General features: G+C 38.8%; 1 protein-coding gene across 1 annotated transcript in view; it reads left to right on the top strand.

The window, feature by feature from the left end:
* Positions 1-21,547, top strand: part of WDR19 (WD repeat domain 19) — a 3,663,919-nt gene that overhangs the window by 1,779,983 nt on the left and 1,862,389 nt on the right. Inside the window, exon 21 of the mRNA XM_044062937.1 lies at positions 18,513-18,570. Coding sequence (XP_043918872.1) covers positions 18,513-18,570 — 58 coding nt within the window. The remainder of the gene's footprint in view (positions 1-18,512; positions 18,571-21,547) is intronic.

Here is a 21,547-nt window from a genome sequence, read left to right as displayed (position 1 = left end):
ATTTTATCCACAAATAGCCATCATATCAATTGCCGACCTAAAGTATCTGCTTTGACCCTTCTAGAATTAAAATGAAAATAGCAGTGATTCCATTAATTTACTCTGTTGCACAGAAACAGTGGTTACAGGCTTGTATGACAGCTGACTTTAGTCAAATACACAGTAATCTTGCAAAGCCACAATTACAGCAGTAAACAACAAGTTCAGTCAACTCATTTCATTCACAAATACCCCCCATTACCTATCTAAAGTAGCTGCTTTTTACCCTGTCAGGATTCAAGTAGAAATAATAGTAACAGCTGGGTTACATACTTGCATTACTTACATTTTGTTGACAGAAACATTAGTCACAGCTTGTGTGTGCCAGCCAAATGCACATTTCATTTTATTTATTTTACTTTTGTTTACCCGGGTTTCTGCCACTGGCTTTAGTCAGGAAAAATAAAACTTTTCAGCATAGGTCCATTGAGAAGAGCTCCAACATATTAAAACCTTTTTAACAAACATTCAGTATATACATAAACAGATATGAAATAACATAAATTAAGAATTACTCAAACTTGGTAATTATTTTATAGTCATCTTAAAGTACGGACAGAAAAGTATTACAGTTTTGCAAAGCTGGAATTACAACAGTAAACAGCAGGGCCAGTTGTTTCTTTCACACATAGCTCCTATCTCCACGGACTACCCCACCCACAGTATCTGATTTGATCTTTTAATATTAAAAAGAAAAACAACAACAAAAAGGCAACACTGTCATCAAGGTAAGTATTCATTTTTTTCATATAAACAATACTCAAGAGTTCAGAGCTTGTGGTCAATCATACTTCATTCAAATGCACATTATTCTTGCAAAGCAAGCCAGAACTGCACTCATTCCATTTGCACGTAGACATCCCCATCCCAAATGCCTACCCAGAGAATCTGCTTTGAGCCTGCAAGATTTAAACTAATGAAAATAAAAGACCACAGTTACATTACTGTAATCCGCGGTGGTGGTGCTACGGTAGCGTTGTCGCCTCATAGCAAGACGTTTTCCCGTTCGATTCTCAGCTAGAGCGTCTTCTGTGTGGAGACATGCGTGAATGGGCATACCTTTGTTCAAGGTTGTGTGCCAGGGCCGGCATCTCAGCACGTAAAAATCAACTGCCAATCATTAGCAGACCGGAGTTCCACTGTGGCGACCCCTAACCGGGAAAAGCCGAAAGAAACAACTTCTTTCACATCACATAGCCAGGAACTTGCATGTGATCTTACTTCAGTTCACCTATACACACTACTTATGCAAGAGAAGAGTTTGTTTCAACAACAAAACATTGACAAACCATTCTAATGTATCTTGACTAACCCTACAAAAAAATATTAAGTTGAAAAAAAACATGTAATCCACAAACAGCCCCCCAGAACACACTGCATAGCTAGTAACTCTGACACCTGCCATGATATTATATTTAAAAAAAAAAAAAAGAAAAGAAAATCATCAACAGTCCCCAAAACACATTGCTTCCCTATATCTGGTTAACCATGCCAGGATATGTTCAAAACAGAAAGCATACCTCTCAACTGTACAGCTTTTTGCCTCATATTTTAGGTTTGCTTCTCATAAAATTGTGGTTTTCTGGCAAATCATTGGTAAATCATTAAAGATTAAAGTCAGTAAATAATGTCAGACATTTGAGTTTCAGATTTTATAACCTTCAGAAAATGTATATTAATGCAAGATCTGTTATTATATCAACTTTTTAAGTTCACAAGAGCAATAATATTTGGGCCTTTCCTATGCCTCTCCATTGTTTATGGCTTTGTCCAGATTTCTTACTCTAAGAGGTTGAGAGGTGTGAAAGAGAGTCATCAACGGCCGCAAAAAACACACAGACCACAGGAATCTGGTTGACCCTGCCAGTGTAGTAAAAAAAGAAAATCAACAGTCCCAAAACACATTGCCTCCCTAGTATCTGGTTAACCCTGCCAGGTTATAATACATATAACAAAAAAAGAAGTCATCAACTGCCCTTAAAACACACACAGTATTAGTATCTGACTGACCCTGCCAGCAAAAAAATAAAGAAATTATCTGGTTGGCCCTGCCAGGAAAAAAAAAGTACTTACCTTGAACACTAATATGATGGTTGACACCTGTTTCTCCACTCTGTCACTCTGTCCCTTGCAACTAAAGCGCGGGAAGAGAATGCAAAAGTAACAGGACTGATCAGCAGCCAAGTCACATGTACAGATTACATGACAGACTGCTGACTTCGCAGTCCCGTCAGGTTCCTGTTTCTTACGGTTAAACCACAGTGACTTGTGGGCATCTGCATAGATGCCTTTGGTCTTCTCAATCCAGACTGTTTTTAAAACAGTTCGGAGAGAAAAAAAAGATATATATTTTTTTATTATTATTGAAGCAGAACTCCGCTTAGAAACTCATTACTTTACTTTACACAGTAGTAGCAGTTCAAACTGCTACTACTGTGTAAATTAAAGTATTTTCCTTTATTTGTGTGTGTGTGTGTGTGTGTGTGTGTGTGTGGAGAAAGTTGGGGAGGCTGTGTGTGTGTGTGTGTGTGTGTGTGTGTGTGTGTGTGTGTGTGTGTGTGTGTGTGTGTGTGTGTGTGTGTGTGTGTGTGTGGAGAAAGTTGGGGAGGCTGCAGCCTGGCAGTCCTATGCCATGAACTGCCACTGATGTGATGTACCCGAGGGACTGAAGAAAGGTGGACATTTTTGCCTTTTTAGGCAATTGTTACTGGACGGAGGACACAACCCTAAAAAGCAGGACATGCCCTCCTTTTGCCTGACATCTGGTAACCCTACTTGAGGATGAATTCAGTTCCAGCAAATACTACTCTCCTTTGCTTGCTGACGTATCTCTCCATTCGGATCTTTTCTCTCCTGTTTGGAACTCCTTATATCAACACAAACCATTTATTCCATTAACAGATCGTGGTATAACTGTAGTCAGTAACAACATCAGGCTTTCATGGTGTTCTTTGGGATATTTCCCTCTGTAAAATATGATGTTAAGATGTCCCATCTCGCCTTCGTTCTTGCTGTTTGGGTTCGGAGCCGATCCTCTGCTCCGACTCGGCCTTCTTCTTTAGCTCGAGAGCTGTTTGCTGAGGTCTATATCAGAACATCGAAGTAGTAAAACGTCGAATGTTCTGATATCGAACACTAAGAATAGCGAAGCTGCAGAACAGCAAATTCTTTCCTTGGGAAACAATTCAGTTGGCCATTTCTGTGGCTTCACTATTCTTAGCGCTGTGGTGGAAAGTTACGGGTTGGGTTCAGGTAAGTATGTGATTGTTTGTACGTTAGGGTTAGGGGCAGGTTAAGTGAGCTAGGGTTAGGGTGCGGGTTAGGCGTGTGTGCGATAGTGATAGACTTTAGGGTTAGGGGCAGTTTAAGTGAGTTAGGGTTAGGGCGCGGGTTAGGTGAATGTGTGATAGTGACGGACCTTAGGGTTAGGGTTTGGGTTAAGGTAAGTGGGTAGATAGTAGTGTATGTTTAGTTTAGTGTAGAGTTAGTTTAGTGTAGAGTTAGATGTAGGAATTTAAGTGTATGTGTGTGGTTGCTGTTTGTTTGATGTGCTAGTGTTATCTGTGTGTGTTTTGGAGCAGCAAATTTTTTCCATGGGAAAAATTTTGCTGTTCTGAATGTTCAATATTTTCATGTTTAGATGTTTTGGGGTCGATGAAATAGCTTTCACTATTTTCATCTTTTGATAACGTGATATAAACGCGTTTACTGGCTCGAGACTAACCCTTATCCCAGAATGCCCAGCATCAGCTACCCAGATCTCGTTTGCCGCTTCAGCTGCGAGGTTGCTTCATTACTGGCTCAGGCTTAGTTTAGTTTTTTCTGTTGTTATTGTTGTTGTTTATTCTTCAGAATTTAATAAGTTTTTGTCTATATAGTACTTTGTACCCCCTTATCGCCTTTTCTTGTGTGTTGTGCTTTGTTGGCCATCGCTCCATACTCGCAGGCCTTTTTGTTTCCCCTGAACTCGTTTAAATTAGAGAGTTCTCTCTCCCCCTGGACAGCCATTTTAGTTAGAGGCTCACCTTTTTTTCTTTATTTGTAAAAAAAAAAAAAAAATAAATAAACTGTTTGCTTCTTTAATTTAGTTCTTTGAAGATGTCTAAAGAGGCCAAAGTTTCCTGCTTTAAAAAGTGTGACTCATGCTGTCAGAAAATGTCTCTGACAGATGGGCACACTAACTGCATTTATTGTTTAGGGGCTGTGCACCTGCAGGACTCCTGCTGTATCTGTCATGCATTTAGTCCAAGGGTCCTGCAGGAGCGCAAAAACAAATTAATCCTTCAAGGATTATTGAAACCACAGGATTCCCCGGCTAAAGGTTCTCAGCCAGTGAAATCCTCTAAGTCTGTCAAGCTGTCAGCTCTGTCTTCGGAACAGACTCTTGTGCTTGAACAACCAAGTTTGTCGGTGCCGACTAGCATCGACAAGACAACTCCTCCTCGGCTCCAACTGCTACCTCGGAGCCGTCTCGGAGCCACAAGTGACCAAGGTCTCCTTCATTGGAGCCAATCCGCTCAGTGCCACAGTCACCCTTACTAGGAAGCAAATGCAGTCATGGCTCTTCATCCCACTCCTCTCGATCCTCTAGGTTATCAGATCAGGACATGGAGAGAGTAGTCAGCAGGTTGCTTAAATCACAGGCCCTTGCAAAATTACTTTCCAGCCCGCCTCAGCAAGTTGTGGCTCCATCCGCCTCTATCTCCATTCCTCCTCTGACTACATTTAGTTCGGAGCCGGAGACCATGTCTCTTCAGAGCCGGAGCTTTCTTTGCCTCGGGATCGGGATGCCTTCGAGGTCATGCGGAGTGTGCTGTCCCCTGAAACAGCCCTACTATCAGCCGCATCGGCTCCATCCCTCGTGGTGCCTGTGCCAACCGACCCAGAAGCGTAGGGAACCTATGCCCCAGGACACCCCATTCAGTGATCCCAGTTCTTCTGAGGCCTCCCCTGATCACTCAGAGGAGCCTGCCTGGAAGAAGAAGTGCAAGAGGAAGCACCTAAACTCCCCTGAATCTGTCACCTCAGATACAGACCCCGAGGTCCCCCTCAGAAGATGTTTCGTTTTTGGACATCCTTGAAATGCTTAGGCAGAGGGGTGGCTGGACTTCCCTAGCCCCTACAGAGGACGAGTCTGTATACCTGGAGTCATTCGGTTCCCGACCCTCCACCTCCTGGGTGTCTCCACCTTTCGATCCACTCATGTCTGTAGTGGCTCGAAAGGCTTGGTCAGCTCCAGATTTTGTGGAACCTACTCCGAGGAGACCAAATAAATTCATAACAGCTCCCCAGGACAAACAATTTCTCACTAAAGGTGTGCCAGTTGATGCCATCGTGGTAGCAACAGCCACCAAGAAAGAGTTAGCAGAAACTTCTTTGTCTGTCCATCCACCAAACAAAGACTCTAGGACAATGGACAGATATGGGAAGCAAATGTTTTCCTCAGCGACCTTCTCCATGAGGTCCCTGAATTATCTCTCTCCTTTTACACAACTTCAAAGGGATCTCCTAAAAGAGCTTGGAGATACTCTACAAGATCCTACAGCTGAGGGAGCATCAGCCAAAATAGCTTTCGACTCTTAATTCAATAGTCAATTTCTCCATGGGGCTTATTTCCTATGCAGCCAATGGAGCGAGCAGAGCCGCAGGTACAGGAGTGGCTCTCAGGAGACCTGCTTGGATGCAGCTGTGTCAATTTGCGGAACCCTTTAGAGTGTCCTTCACTAATACTCCCTTTGATGGCTCCTCGCTATTTGGGCCTCAGGTGAAAGACACGCTTACCAGGAAGACAAGACTCTCTCTGCCGTGGGAGTCCATTTTTCCACTCCTAACAGACCTTATCCCAAGGGTCAGAAGGGTGGAAAGATGTGGTTTTGAAAACCCCTGGGACCCTTGCCTAACACACGTGGTGATTTTTCCCCCAGGGGCAGAGGGGGAAACAACAACAATGGCAGACGCCGCCCTCGTGGCAGAGGGGGACCGCAAAATCAGGGTGACAGAAAAACTTTCTCTGCCAAACCCTTCCAGCATCCCTGATGGGTTGCCCGACTGCTCACCTCTGGAGACAGTTGGGGGAAGACTTTCTCTCTACCCAGAAGCCTGGGAAAATATAACAAAAGATAGATGGGTACTATCTATTATATCCGGAGGTTATAAAATTCCCTTTCATCAACCCCCTCTAGAGTCAAAAAAGTCCATCCCAGATGTCCCACCCAATCTAAAGGATCAAGCAGTCATACAAGTCTCAAAACTGCTAGGAAAAAAGAGCCATTCAGGAAGTCCCCGCAGACCAACTAGGATACGGAACTTACTCAAGATTCTTTTTAGTACCAAAAAAGACAGGGGACTGGAAACCAATACTGGATCTCAGCAGATTGAACAAATCTGTAAAAAAAGAAAAGTTCTGGATGGTAACACTGCAGTCCGTTCTCCCTTTTCTGGGTCAGGACAATTGGATGTGCTCTATAGATCTTCAGGATGCATACTTCCATATCAAAATGGACAGATGCTCCAGGAGATTTCTTTGCTTCTGGGTAGGGGCCAGTCATTAACATTTCAGAGCTGTGCCCTTTGGTCTCACCACAGCCCCCAGGGTGTTCACCAAATGTATGGCAGTAGTCACGGCTCACCTGAGATGTCAAGGATTCCAGGTGTTTCCCCTGTCTAGACGACTGGCTCTTGACTGCTACCACCAGGCATCAACTCTTAGAGGCACGGGATTATACAATCTCAACCTGCACCCAACTAGGCATTACAGTAAATTTCAAAAAATCTGCCTTGTTGCCCTGTCAGTCTGATACATATATAAGAGCAGAATGAAACACAAAACAGATGTTTGCAAGGTTACCTCAGGAAAGAGTTTTCACTATTTGCCAACAAGTGTCACTTCTAATGCAGAACAGAAAGATTCAAGTCACATATGTCCTGCAAGCTGTAGGCTCCATGGCAGCTGCCATTCTTCCATTAGCGTGTTACCACATGAGAATCCTTCAGTGGCTTCTTTTCACGCAGTGGTCTTTCCAGGAATTACCCATGTCTCACATGATCCTGATTACAGAAACATGCAAAAGACACCTCTCTTGGTGGATGGTCTCCCCACTGGTGTCTCAGGGCAGACATTTCATACAACCCCCTCTGGTAGCCACAGTGACCACGGACACCTCCCTGATAGGGTGGGGGGGGGCATTATCAAGGCAGGACAGTCCAAGGCATGTGGCAACCTCACGAGTACCATCTGCATATCAATGTCCTATAGATGAGAGCGGTGCTCCTAGCGACTCTCTTCCTTCTGGGACTATTGCAATCCAAACAGACAACATGTCAGTTGTGTGGTACATCAACAAAAAGGGCGGGACCAGGTCCTACCCCTTGTGTCGAGAAGCCCTCAGACTATGGCAATGGGCGATTTCTTCCCAACGTTTTCTGAGAGCAATGCACATCCCTGGGAAATCCAACGTAATAGCGGACAGGCTCAGCACGGCTATCCTCATGCCTCACAAGTGGTCTCTGAATCAGGAAGTTGCGGATCTTATCTTTCGCAAATGGGGCCAGCCTTGATGTGATCTATTTGCCACTCCCCTCAACAACAAGTGCAGCAGCTACTTCTCCCTGCTTCCTCATCCATGTCAAACACCCAGAGACACTCTAGTCCACGATTGGCCTCAGGGACTCCTTTATGCATTCCCCCCTTTTCCCCTAATTCCAAGACTCATACAGAAAGCAAAATCTTTGGGTTGCAAAATGATCTTCATTGTCCCCTATTGGCCTCAACAGATATGGTTTCTGTTCCTGCACCTCCACCTTCTAGACCAGCCTTGGATTCTGGACCCGGTGCCAGATCTTTTGATTCATCAGTTAGGTGGGTTACACCAATCCCTTCAGACTCTCAAGCTCACAGCTTGGTTACTCCACTTCCTACCTTAGCCAGGCTCCCCAGTATCTCCCCAGCAGTCTGTGATATTATTGTTTCCTCCCATAAGTTAACTATGAGAAAGACTTATGCTAGTAAATGGAAATGATTTTCTTACTGGGCAGAATCTAGAAACTTAGACCCCTTTTCAGCCCCAGTCCATGAAATTCTAAAATTTCTAGCAGAACTTTTTCAGTTGGAAGTGGCTGCTGCTACCATCAGGGTACAACAGGCTGCCATATCTAATTTTCATATTTGATTCTTAATTCTAGCATAATGTCTCATAAGTTCTGCAAGGCCTTCATGAGAGGAACATCTTTTCTTAGACCCCCATTGAGGGATCCACCTCCTCCTTGGGATCTCATTTTAGTTTTGACTTCTTTAATTCTGCCTCCCTTTGAAACAGCAGCATCATGTCCCTTAAAATTTCTTTCTTGGAAAACACATTTTGTGGTTGCTATTACCTCAGCTAGACGTGTTTCAGAACTCCAAGCACTCTGTGTTTGTTCTCCATATATGGTGTTTCACAAAGATAGAGTTTCTCTGAGAACCAACCCATCCTTTATACCAAACGTCTGTTCAGAAAACAATTTAAATCAATCCATTGATCTCCCCGTCTTCTTTCCCAATCATAGCAACAAGGCAGAATACAGTCTTCACCAACTGGCTGTGCATAGACAATTACGTTTTTACCTCCATAGGGACTGAAGAGCTAAGAAAGTCAGACCAGTTATTTCTCGCCTATGCTCACAATAAGCAAGGCCTTCCGGTTTCTAAGGTGACCTTATCCAAATGGTTATCTGACACCATTGCTTTTATTTATCATTTAAGAAATAAAGATCTACCAGCAAAACCAAAAGGTCATTGTACTAGAGCATTAGCCACTTCTGTAGCCCTTCAGTCTAAATTGCCCATAGACTCAGTTTGTGCAGCTTCCACTTGGGCAAACCCTTCATACCTTATCTCTCAATACAAAGTGGATGTGGTCTCCCAGAGCAGGGCTTCCTTTGGTTCCACTGTTCTGAAGAGTCTGTTCCAATGAGACACCCGGGTTTTGTAGGTGCTAGGGATGCTGTCCCAAACAACAAGAATGAAGGCGAGATGGGACAACTTAACATAAAGAAGTTACGTGCCTACCATAACGTTCCATGTTAGTTGTCCTTCATCTTGGCTTCCTTCTTTCGTCCCCCCCCTCCTTCTCCCTTCCTGGAGGATTGAGAGGAGTTCACTATGGTTTCACTGGCTGATTTCCTTTTTCTTGGTTCACTTGCCAGATAATTTTATGACAGTTTACTCTGATCTTATATTTTGGTAAATCAGTTTTTAGGTTAATGGTTACTATATATGTCTAGTATGCACTATCACAAACGAGATCTGGGTAGCCGACACTGGGCATTCTGGGATAAGGGTTAGCCTCCAGCCAGTAAACAGCTGTCGAGCTATAGAAGAAGGCTGATTCGGAGCCGAGGATCGGCTCCGAACCCAAACAGCAAGAAGGAAGGCGGGATGAAGGACAACTAACATGGAATGTTATGGTAGGTACATAACTTCTTTTTTATCAGTTTATTTAATTTGTTAACCTTGAAAGTGAGCTGGGCCATGAACCTTTTTCTGTCATTCCCTAGTCCAGAAGGCAGTAAACAGTTGGAGCAAAACTGTCACAGTACTTGAAGTACAGATAAGTAATAGTACAGTGGTTGAAAAAAAAATAAGAAAAAAAGTTCATACACGTTTGCCTAGTGATACCCTGTCTAAGTAATGCAAGCACTGTTTTCCATTCACAAATAAGTGTCTATGGGTAAAATGGCAATCTCAGTAACTGCAGTGTATGTCTAATACAGTGTTCTCAGGCAGTGTAGTACTTTATCATCATCATCATCCGGTTTACTTCCCTGTATCTTTACACACCCTCTGTTTTCAGTTATGGAAATAAAAATTCATTCAGAAACAGACAATGTAGTTTCTTATACAATTAGAAGCCCTCTTTTTTCCTTTCACAACTAGTGATGTACCTTTACTCAGAACAGTGTCTGAATGCCATAGTGTTCTTAAGCAGTATAGTCTATTAGGATGTCTGGTTTCAATGTGTTGAATTTTCTGCATCAGTGTACTCTCCCTTTTCTACCCACAAAAAAAAACGTGCTGATAGAATAACAGTATTAGTAACAGCAGTGTGTATCACACTGTTCTTAGGCAGTGTAATCATGTTAGTTCCCTCCTTTGAATTGCTTATATTATTGCAAGCTTTGTTTAGCAGAACGTGCATATACTTTATGAAGCTGACTGGCACTGAAGTAAACATTGTGCATCCCCATGTCTAACACTCTAAATGGAGGCTTTCCCTTCTCACAGTCAGATACTCTTTCTTACTTAATGGAAACGTTATGGATTATTTGTGGACTTTATACCTTTTTTCTGCATTATCATCTCCTAAACAGTCACAGTGCAACCCCTCCCCACCATAGTATACAGTCTAGTTCTTCTTTTTGTTTGTCTTTTTTTTTTTTGTTTTGTTTTTTTTAAGAATAGCAAGTATGATCATCAGTATGAGTAGCAATATCAGTGCTCAAGGGAAAAACTCATAGCTTATTAAGGTGTAACAACTCTGAGACTGCAACCTAGGTGACTTATTTTATTCTTGGCTACCCAACCCAACTTTATAAAGTTTTTCTCATGCATTGCTCATAAGCAGAGTCATATGTATTTAAATAACTGAACATATGGTGTAGGAGATAAGTAAGTATGGTCTGATTAACTCTGACCTTCTGCTGCTGTATGCTTTGGGAGACAATAAAGCATGCCATGAATTCTCACTACAGGGTGAGATTTTTCATTCATTTTTAATGGCAGTTTTAGGTAAAATGTTGTTAGTAGTATATTAACAAAACTATTATATGTAAAGTGTCCTCACAGTAAGAAAGTGTTTTCTTATTTAAAAATGTATTTTTTACCATTTAAAAAAAAAAAAGATGTGTAAAAACCAAGTTATTTCAACGTGTACTGTTCTGGTTATTACCCATTTATTTCTCTTTGTTTACTAGGAAAGTCTGACTGGATTTCACTAAACATCTTCAGATTTTTTTTTTACAAAAATGATCAAGATTACACATAAAATGATAGTGTACAAACAGTATGCAGATATTTATAGAGTGCATGATATTCTAAACAGTGTGCATAAGTTTGGAGAGTACAATAATGTTTAAGCACTGTCTGTATTTACAAAGCATGTCACAATATCTATAGCATCATATATGTCATTTACAAGGTGGTCTTGAGTCTAAATCAGTAGTAGGGAGAGAAAGAGTATAAACCATGCATTTTTGTTATAAAAAGGGAGAGATGATAGGCTTCTTAGAGGCATTATTTTGGTGTGTGGTGTTTAGAGACTCCATCTTTACAGAGACAGAGAGAGAGAGAGAGAGAGAGAGAGAGAGAGAGAGAGAGAACAAGATAGAAGGTGTTATGGTTTTGTTTGATTTGTCCAAGAAAGATTCACTGAAAGAGAGAGAGAGAGAATAGAGAGTGGAAGAAAGGAAGCAAGTAGCATAGTAAGGAAACTCTGTAAATTAAAGGTTGTTGTTAACAAGATTATCACTGTAACCTTGTCAGGTATATTAGTGAGTTGGAGGGTAGCAAGTAAGTGATATGTATTAGGAAGGATAGTAACGAGTGGATGTGAAAGAGGTAGTAGTAGGGGTGAAGGTAGAAAGAGTGAGTAGGAGGAGTGTGTGGAAATAGGGATAAGAAGAGAGGTGGTATTAGAGTTAAAAACACTCAAAACGGTCATGGGTAAAAGCAGGGAGCCAAAAAAGTCCAAAACAGAAAAAGGAAAATACACCAAGCTAACACACTGCAGACGTTTATTCGAAAACAAGCAGCAAGCAAAAAATGGTGAGCGCTTTCACAACATAAGTTGCTTCATCAGACAACAGTAAAAAGCAGCACAACATTTAAATAACCATATGTAGATTACTAAATTAACTAATTAAGACTAAACAGCAGTGTGGTATAAAAATCAATTAAAGCTTATCATTAAAGCTCATAAAATATGAAATTCCCTATAAACATAATACAAAAATGGAAACATAAAATATATATATATATATATATATATATATATATATATATATATATATATATATATCATGAATAAAGAAACAAAAAAATGTGCACTGTGTAAAAATATATATAGAAAAAAAAAATATATATATATATATATATATAAAAAAAGACATGTCTCTCTCTCTCTCTCTCTATATATATATATATATATATATATACATTTATATAGTTAAGTATATACATATTCTAAAAGTATAAAATATGAAAAAAAGTGTATAAAAAATGTATAAAAATATATGAAACTGAGGCCATCTTAGATGTATCATATGGGGTACCATCCTGAAATAAAATTTAATGCATCAGTGGTCTAGCCTTTAAAAAGGGGACCAATGTAGTAGTGACATTTAAACCAGGAAACTTCTCAGCATTAAGCTTCATTATCCATTTTTGTTCATGCCCCTCAGTAATATTTTCTATATCACCACCTCTAGGATTCCTATAAATATGTTGCAAGACTTAAAATTTAAAAGACTGGGAACGATCATTAGACATAACATGATAAGCTAGTGCATTAGACTGTTTACAGTTAGTAATATCTCTCACATGTTCTAAAATACGATCTTTCAACATTCTATTCGTTTTGCCTACATAATAAGCAGGACATTGTTGGCAGAAACAAAAATAAACAACATCAGTGGTTCTGCAATCTGAATACTGGTTAGAATGTAGCAAAAATTGCTTAGTAGGGTGCACATAGTTATTTTTGCTAAAAATAAATTGACATGCACTACAATTTCTACATGGGAAGGTTCCACAGCGAGAGGAATGACTTATCATTTTGCGTGCTTCACCATGTCAATAGGTTTTGCTTAAATGATTTGTTGTTCTTAAAACTAAAATTAGGGACCTGTCCAACCAGCTGGGAAGAACAAAATGTTTTGTCTGCTAGTAATCCGTTTTTTGGACAAATACTGTGGTACGTTAGATTTGTAGATGATGTTGCAGAACCACTGATGTTGTTTATTTTTATTTCTGCCAACAATGTCCTGCTTATTATGTAGGCAAAATGAATAGAATGTTGAAAGATCGTATTTTAGAACATGTGAGAGATATTACTAACTGTAAACAGTCTAATGCACTAGCTTATCATGTTATGTCTAATGATCGTTCCCAGTCTTTTAAATTTTAAGTCTTGCAACATATTTATAGGAATCCTAGAGGTGGTGATATAGAAAATATTACTGAGGGGCATGAACAAAAATGGATAATGAAGCTTAATGCTGAGAAGTTTCCTGGTTTAAATGCCACTACTACATTGGTCCCCTTTTTAAAGGCTAGACCACTGATGCATTACATTTTATTTCAGGATGGTACCCCATATGTTTCATATTTTATACTTTTGGAATATGTATATACTTAACTATATAAATGTATATATATATATATATATATATATATATATATATATATATAGACATATGTCTTTTGTTATATATATTTTTACACAGTGCACATTTTTTTGTTTCTTTATTCATGTGTATTTGTTTATATATATATATATATATATATATATATATATATATATATATATATATATAATGTTTCCATTTTTGTATTATGTTCATAGGGAATTTCATATTTTATGAGCTTTAATGATAAGCTTTAATTGATTTTTATACCACACTGCTGTTTAGTCTTAATTAGTTAATTTAGTGATCTACATATGGTTATTTAAATGTTGTGCTGCTTTTTACTGTTGTCTGATGAAGCAACTTACGTTGTGAAAGCGCTCGCCATTTTTTGTTTGCTGCTTGTTTTCGAATAAACGTCTGCAGTGTGTTAGCTTGGTGCATTTTCCTTTTTCTGTTTTGGTATTAGAGTTATGCCGGAGGGTGGGAGCAGTGAGTGGAGCTTAGAAAGAGCTACGCATGAAGGGTCTATATCATGACATAGAATCCTAATAAGTCCGAACGCCCTTTGTTCCAACCTAAAAGTCCGAAAACCCTAAACAGCGAACTCAGAGAATAGGGATTTTTTTCCCCAGGGAAAAAAATCACTGCTCCGTGAAAAAAAATCAAAACTTTAAAACAAACTGAAGTGGAGGCTGTGCCCCCCACACCCCCCTACTTAAATATACCAACTCCGAGATCACACTACAGTGGAAGAAATAGCAAAGCCCTGAAGACAGCCCACCAATTTCTTTCCCTGGGGAAAGAAAATCAATGTTCTGTAACTTTGCTGTTTAGGGCTTTCAGACTTTTCGGTTCGGACAAAGGGCATTCAAACCTTTCACCATTCGATGTGGTGATATAGACCCATGCATGAGTAAAAGTGACATTGGGAGTGATTGGAGGTTGGAGCGCATCAGGGATTGGGGGTTAGTTGGATAAATTGCAGGCTATGTACACAAAATTAGACTATAGGTGAGACCAGTTTGTAGTAAAAAAAAAATAGATGAATGTACAGAACTAGCTTGTGGGAGTGTAGGAAAAGAGCAATTTGTCCATCAGATGAGGATTTTAATTGATTTTTGAAAGCGCTTAGCACTTGGATTAATTTCACTGTTAATGGGATGTAGTTCCAAACTTTGGTAATATTAGTGGAATAGAGAGAGTCTCCTGCACTATTTGGTGATAGTGAGAAGCAGTTTATCTCTAGAGTCTAGAACATAAAACCATGTTTAGAGAGTATGGTTGAATGATGATATTTAAGAATGGGCAGTGTTGGAGTTTATGGAAATGTCTGTGTACTGTTGAGAGTCTATTGTATGTTAAGTAGTGTGGGAAGTCTAACCAGTTCTGTTTTTTGAGAGCCAGACAGTGGTGTCCTCTGATAACTCAGTAGGTGCATTTAAGGTGTTAATATAATATATTGCAGTGGTGTTATCTCCCATGCACTTTCAACAGAAACCTGCCAGTTTTGTTCAAAGCAACTTGTAATTTTTTCTTACGTGAACCTATTTCCGTGACAGGCAGGGCATATTCCAGTGGTATGCAGTGCTCCACCCTTGTTCAGTTTTTATTTATTGTGCCTCTTACAGGGCTTCTTGTATTGTGTAGTTAGTCCTCGTGCTGTGTTTATGTACAGATTTGTTGAATATTGGGACATTTTTAGTCCTGTGTTCACCAGAATGGTGGATTACCCACTGGCAATTAAATATTTTAGTAGCAGGGTAAAAAAAAAAAAAAAACGATGAAGGCTTAGTTATTTGAATAACGACTGTGTCTCTCAGTGTTCTCTCGCCTGTGTTTGCAAACCAGGACACCGTGGTGATTTAGCTGTTTGCCTGAAATAAGTCCAAATTCAGGTGGGTAAAGTATTATGGCTGTACATTTGCACTACATATCTAGTCTTAGTCTAGAAAGTTCAATTCCATTAACAGTGTAGTGGAGTCCACATTAAATGCCACAACATTATTGTGATTTCCAGAGATCGGCAAACTCTTTGAGTATCATATTGTTAAGGAATAGTAGGATCTAACCTTTTGTAACTTCTTTTATATTTAAATACTTGGTGATTTGGTCAATCATTCTGTTTTTGTGTGTATGCATTTGAAGATATTAGGCTTCAGATTCTCATTGCTGTATGACCACTCTAGATGTGACTGCATTGCTTATGCAGATAGTTACAGGTCAAAAGTTGCATATCTTTACTTATCACTGCTAATGGGAAATGATTAAATACCTAGTCTTCAAAGTATAAAGTTAAAAAATCTCAGTTATCATTTGTTCCATAGTGCCAGGCATAATGCTGCAGCGGTTTATGGAAAAGGAAATGGGTAGTGAAAATTCAGATAAAAGCACATTGGTCAGAATCAAAATTTCACAACTTGTTAAACTCATTTTAAAGGCGTCTGAGACTGGAGACCAAGTTTTGCCTTTGTCTTATATGAATGATTTTTTTGCAGTTTCATTTGTATCAAAGAGTGTACACATACTTCTGTCTTTTTACTTTGGGTTCCTATTACGTTATCGAAAGATAACGTAATTGAACGCTCAGAACTTTGAAACGGCCGCATTTTAAAGATCACATTGTGAGATCACAGTACAGTGAAGATTGGGATATTGCCCTTTCCTCACTGTAGTGCAAACTTGGAGTTGGAATATATATTTAGTGGGGGGTTTGGGGGGTACAACTCCCCACAATAAAAGTCTCGATATGCGGGCGTTTTGAAGTTATGAGCGTTTGATTACGTTATCATTCGATAACGTAATATGAACCCTTTACTTTTTGCTGCACTTTTGTATATTCCAAATACAATCCTGTTGTTTGAGCTACCTGAAATCATAAGCATAAAAAAATGCTTAACCAGTAAGTAAATGAGGGTATAACAAAGACAGAAGAAGGTTCCTAGTCAATAAGTACTACAGTTCCAGGTGACCATCATTTCCTGCTGTGGGAAGGTACTTACCTCAAGAGAAATGCTGCTTCAAGTGTAATCTTTAACCTGGGGGCACTTGCAATTCTTACCAGACTGGTAGGCCAGAATTCATCTGACTTAAGCTCATACACCATACCCCCTTAATGAGAAATGTGCATGCTAACCAACATTATTCCTTTCCTCCCCATGCCAGCTTCAACAGGTGTCAGAGTCAGTAATAGTATTTGGGTTGCCTAAGACATAATCAGGGCTTTATCTGTCTAAGCCAAGTAAGCTGGCTTAAAAAAAAATAATAAAAACGGATGCAGAAATTAGGTTTTACTAAGTGAGTGAGGGAATTTTAAAACAAAGGCAATATCAGTTGCTTAACATGTAGCATACCTTTGTTGCTGGAAGAAGAGGAAAGCTGTGAGTTCTATTCACATATCAGGTGCTTGGAGCCATTTCTCCACTACTGGCACTGCAGTACTTCATAAGGGGGTGCTGAACTCCTGAGGGTACATCCTTCAAATGAAACATTAAACCAGTGTCCCATCTGCCTGAGTTGGTGGTTGATGCTAAAGATCCCATGATACTTAGCAAAAAGAGTAGACAACGTGCCTTGGTTACAACCTTGGGTTTACCCTGAAAAGAGGCCACTGGCCTAATGGGACTAACCTGGTCAACATAGTGTAAATTGATAACTAAAAAAATAATAAAATAAAAAAGGGATTGCTAGATCTGAAATTAAAATCTTGTATTTGAGGGAAATTATTAAATATTGTATTTTATTATCAACTTTAATGTATAATATTTAAAGGAAAATTACCAACATAAATATGAAATTATTTTAAATTAAATGATAACAAAAATTTATCTTAACTGGCTGATAAGAACAAAGATAACTGTCAGCGAAATTTTATGTTTTAAGATTGAGCACTTTCGTCCCAAGGATAGACTTCTTCAGAAATATGTCAAAAGAAAACCACAGAAATAAATAGGAAGCATAATTAAAACAAGGTGGAGGCAAAAAGTTAATGAGTCAGTTTATTGCTCTCTTCCTTAAAATAGGAACTATGCAGATTTGGACATTAAGATTTGGTTAAGTATCACTCTTTAAAATTGGATCTGCCAGAACAGTTCCCTGCATAGCCGAACAGTTGCCCAGTCACTAACCGTAGAATCTTTCATTACCTTTTCTAAAATAAAAAAGTGAATTTTATAAAATCGTTGCAACATATACAATACTTAAATAATGCATTTTTTTATGTTTCCCCTAACAAATACATGAATAATGTTTGTAAATTATTTTCTAGCAGACATTTATTTTTTTCCTACACAAAATGAGGGACAGATGCTGTAGATGGCAACTACTGCTATTTTACAGTTATACTTTCTAGTACAGGGAGTAACGCTCAGATAGTTATGTAAATCAATGTTTGGACATTCAAAAATAAAGCAACCACTACATTTGCTTATAGAACCATTTGCAACACCGCTGTGTCTCTTTTCAAACCTATTTTTTTTAATAAAACTAGTGTTATATTGTAAAACTAGTTATTTGTTCATAGTTTTTTTTTCTCAAACACCTGGTTTTGCCATTTTCCTGAAATTGTTTTTTGAGGAATGGTATATTTTAATGAACAAAATATATAAAAGATATGGTATTACATAGACAGGAAAATGTATTGCAGATCATACCATTGCTTTCAGTGACTGGATTCTCTTCTGAACCTTAATAATTTTACTGAAATTATTTTAGCAATAGTATTTGCAAAAGAAGTGTAATGGTTTCCTGGAAATATCTGCATTTGTAACTGCTTGGAAGTAAATAGCTAAAAGGAATTGCTACTTCCCAGCTGATTGAAGATAATGTGATACTCATATGAGCAGGAAGGTTAGATTTATTTGAAATAAAAAAAGTTCAGTGTTTTTTTTTAACTTTGCTCATAAGAGTTGAGGTAGTAGCTATTGTGACCCCCCCCCCCCCATTGTTTGAATTCAAAGAATGTCGATTTGCTGTTATAAGACACTGTGAATTATTGGAAGTACAATTTAAATAAAGTAAAGAACAGGAAGTTTGCATGTGCATTTCTAGGGCTTACAGGTAACTGTCGTTTTTCCATTTTTTTTTTGTCCTAGGGGTGATTATGTGAATGCTTTGGCACATTACGAAAAGGGAATGACAGGAGATAACAAGGTAATATGTTTATTTGAAACCAAACTGTTACTGCTTAAAGGATAAGCAATGAATGAAGTAGTTTTCTCTCAGCAAAAATAGAAAAGATACCTTGTCTCTTAGTGCAATTTCATAGAAATGACTTGTGTTGTAAAAACATATTGCAGTACTCATAGCAGTTACATGCATTAGGTGCTTAAAATTTGTTTTACTGGGTCTATATTAAATAGTCAAAATGTACTTACCTATTCAATGACACCGGGACAGTGAAATACATTTCAGCTAACACTAAAAATTTTACAAGGGTAAGTAATCACTTGTCCACCATAACATCACAACACACATTGTATTAAATCAACCCCCCCCACATCCCCTAACTAGATATACCAACTCCAAGATTGCACTACGGTGGGGAAAAGGGCAAAGCTGTGGTGTTGGCCAAAGACTTCTTTACCCTAGGAAAGTTTTTGTTGTTCTTGAAAGTGAATTTCGTTGTTTTTGTGTAGATGAATAAGGGTTCAAGTTAAGTGCATTTTGATTATTTAATATAGATCCATTTTACTATAGATTTACCAGAGTAGAATTGTGTTATCCATTAATTATCCTTCTGTGTGAATTCTCCCATTTGTTTCTGTTGAATGAGGCAAGGCACATTAAGAGCTGCTGACTTATGGATTTTGCTAACACTGTTGTGCTCCATCCACATGCAACACTGCACACTTAGTTCATAGGTTAGTACTAAGCTAACTGCCCTTGCGAGCCATTTTTTAAGCCTAGCCAATTATCCCTTGTGAGACTCAAACCCTGCACCTTGTGTTTGTAAGGCAAACACCTTAACCATTAGGTCACCCTCCCAACCCCTACTTTCTACTGGTGTACTACATTGCCATCTTTCAGTTGATGCCGATTCATTCACCCTTTTGTTAAGGATACAGTAGAGGTATTACCTTCCATAAGAGTTGTGAAGATAGGTGAAGGCTACCAACCTAGCTAGACAGAATTTTGTAGATAATTCTGTCATCTGTAAATATTAATATAAGCCAAAGGCTTGTTCTCTTATATGTGAAAAGACTGTATTGGATGTTGAACTGAAAAAAAATGTAACAACAGTGCACTCTCCTGTAAGAAAGCTGATAAGTTAAGCATTGTGAAATATTTTTATCTAAAACTCTGAGCCGACATGTCTAGAGGGAGGCATTCTGCCTATTGTTTTGAGGCCAGAGTTATTGGCTAGAATTTACATGTATAATTTATTTTATTGCTATGGCTTCATGACCAGCTGCAGGATCCAAAAGGGCTATTAACCTCTGAGTTTCTGTTAGTCTGGGAACCAGAAAGAAATGATGTAATCTGAGATGAATCAATTTAAGGACAGAAAGAAGAGGGCATTTAGATTTGTCTTGAGAACATTCAACATAACCAGCAGTGTCTTGCTCTATATGTAAGTTTATTTTAGAACTGTGTTTTCTCTTAGATATAGCTAGGAAATAGGAAGATTAGAGTGTTTTTCTGTATTGATGTCAGAACTTTTCTACTGTATTATTTTAAGTATTTCTCTGTGATCTCTTCACTCTTGACTAGCACTGTGTAGTAATAAGTATTGTCTTGTGTTTTTATTATTTATTATTAAATATTTTAAACCTTTCAACTGTGGCTGTTTTGTGTAGAGATAATTTAAGCTCTAGAGTACATTGCATGTATATAGTGATACTGTCATGTGTTTTTATTATTTATTATTAAATATTTTAAACCTTTCAACTGTGGCTGTTTTGTGTAGAGATAATTTAAGCTCTAGAGTACATTGCATGTATATAGTGATACTGGCCAAGCCACTCCAATAAGCCTTGACTGTTCAGTTGCACTTACAATTTGGATAATAATATTGCACAGTATAATTGGACACCCTTTCATAGGTTCATAGGTTCATAGATTAGTACTAAGCTATAACTGCCCTTCATAAGGGCCTTTTGGTAGCATAACTTCATAAGGGCCTTTTGGTAGCTGATAAATATGAGTGGGTGGTGGCAGTGATTTCTACTATATAGTCTGGGTAAAAGGGGCACAGTTGGAGAACCTGTGCCAGCCTTCCCTCAGGAGTGTCTGTGTGGTTTATGTAACTCATCTCAAAGTGTGTGTGTGTGTCAGCTATTTGGGCAGGGACACAAAGCACTAGTTGGACAGAGAGGGTGCTGGAGGCTTTAGCTTGCCCACTAGGCTGAGATCTGGACCCTATAGCTGTGCCAGTGGGGAGTCGTGTTGGGGACCTGGAGAGAAAGGGGGAAACCAGCCCCAGGCTGACTATGATCGATCTCTGTGTGCTCTTAAGGGAAATTGTACTTTACTGTGTGTGCATTTGTTATCTTTCCCCTATATGGATGCCCCTCACTGGTGTTAGTGGTGAGGATTGAGCCTCCTTGATTGCTGGACCAGTGCATGGGCATCACAAGAGTTACCACTTAATCTATATAATGTGCCCCTTCTGATGCTATGTGTCTTTCACAATAGCACAGCTTTTTTAGGTAAGTCTCTTTAGCTTCTCAAGCTGGAAAAATAAGTCAGGGTCTCAAATGATAAACTAAATTATTTTAAAGTTTCAACCCTACTTTCAGACGTCCTCTTTCAAATTGCTTATTTTGCCTTGCAGTGAAAGTGTCTGGAACAGAACTGGATTTTTTTTGTATTTTTTTTTTCTGTTTTTATTAGAAGAGGTCATCAGTGATTTTGTATTATGTATTTTATCCTGGAAAGATCAATAAAAACTTAATAATCTAAAGTAATCTAATCAAAAACAAACGTTGTAGATGACTTTCTGTTAATTTTAAAAATAGTTTTTTGATGTGAAGCTCTGACCATACCTGCAAATCAGAGGGGTTGTATCCGCTTCACCCCATTCTTGATTAATTGTAATTAACTCCAAAGTTACCGGTGCGCAGGGCAAAGTTAAAACCCCAGCAACAGGTACTATGTCTACCTAATTTTGATTTATCTCACAGCTGGA

This window comes from Protopterus annectens, chromosome 2.part1 (genome assembly GCF_019279795.1).
Source record: "Protopterus annectens isolate FY-2018-M chromosome 2.part1, PAN1.0, whole genome shotgun sequence".
In the NCBI taxonomy this organism is placed as follows: Eukaryota; Metazoa; Chordata; order Ceratodontiformes; family Protopteridae; genus Protopterus; species Protopterus annectens.
The sequence above is the reverse complement of the archived record's forward strand: the minus strand, read 5'-3'. Positions and strand labels throughout refer to the sequence as shown.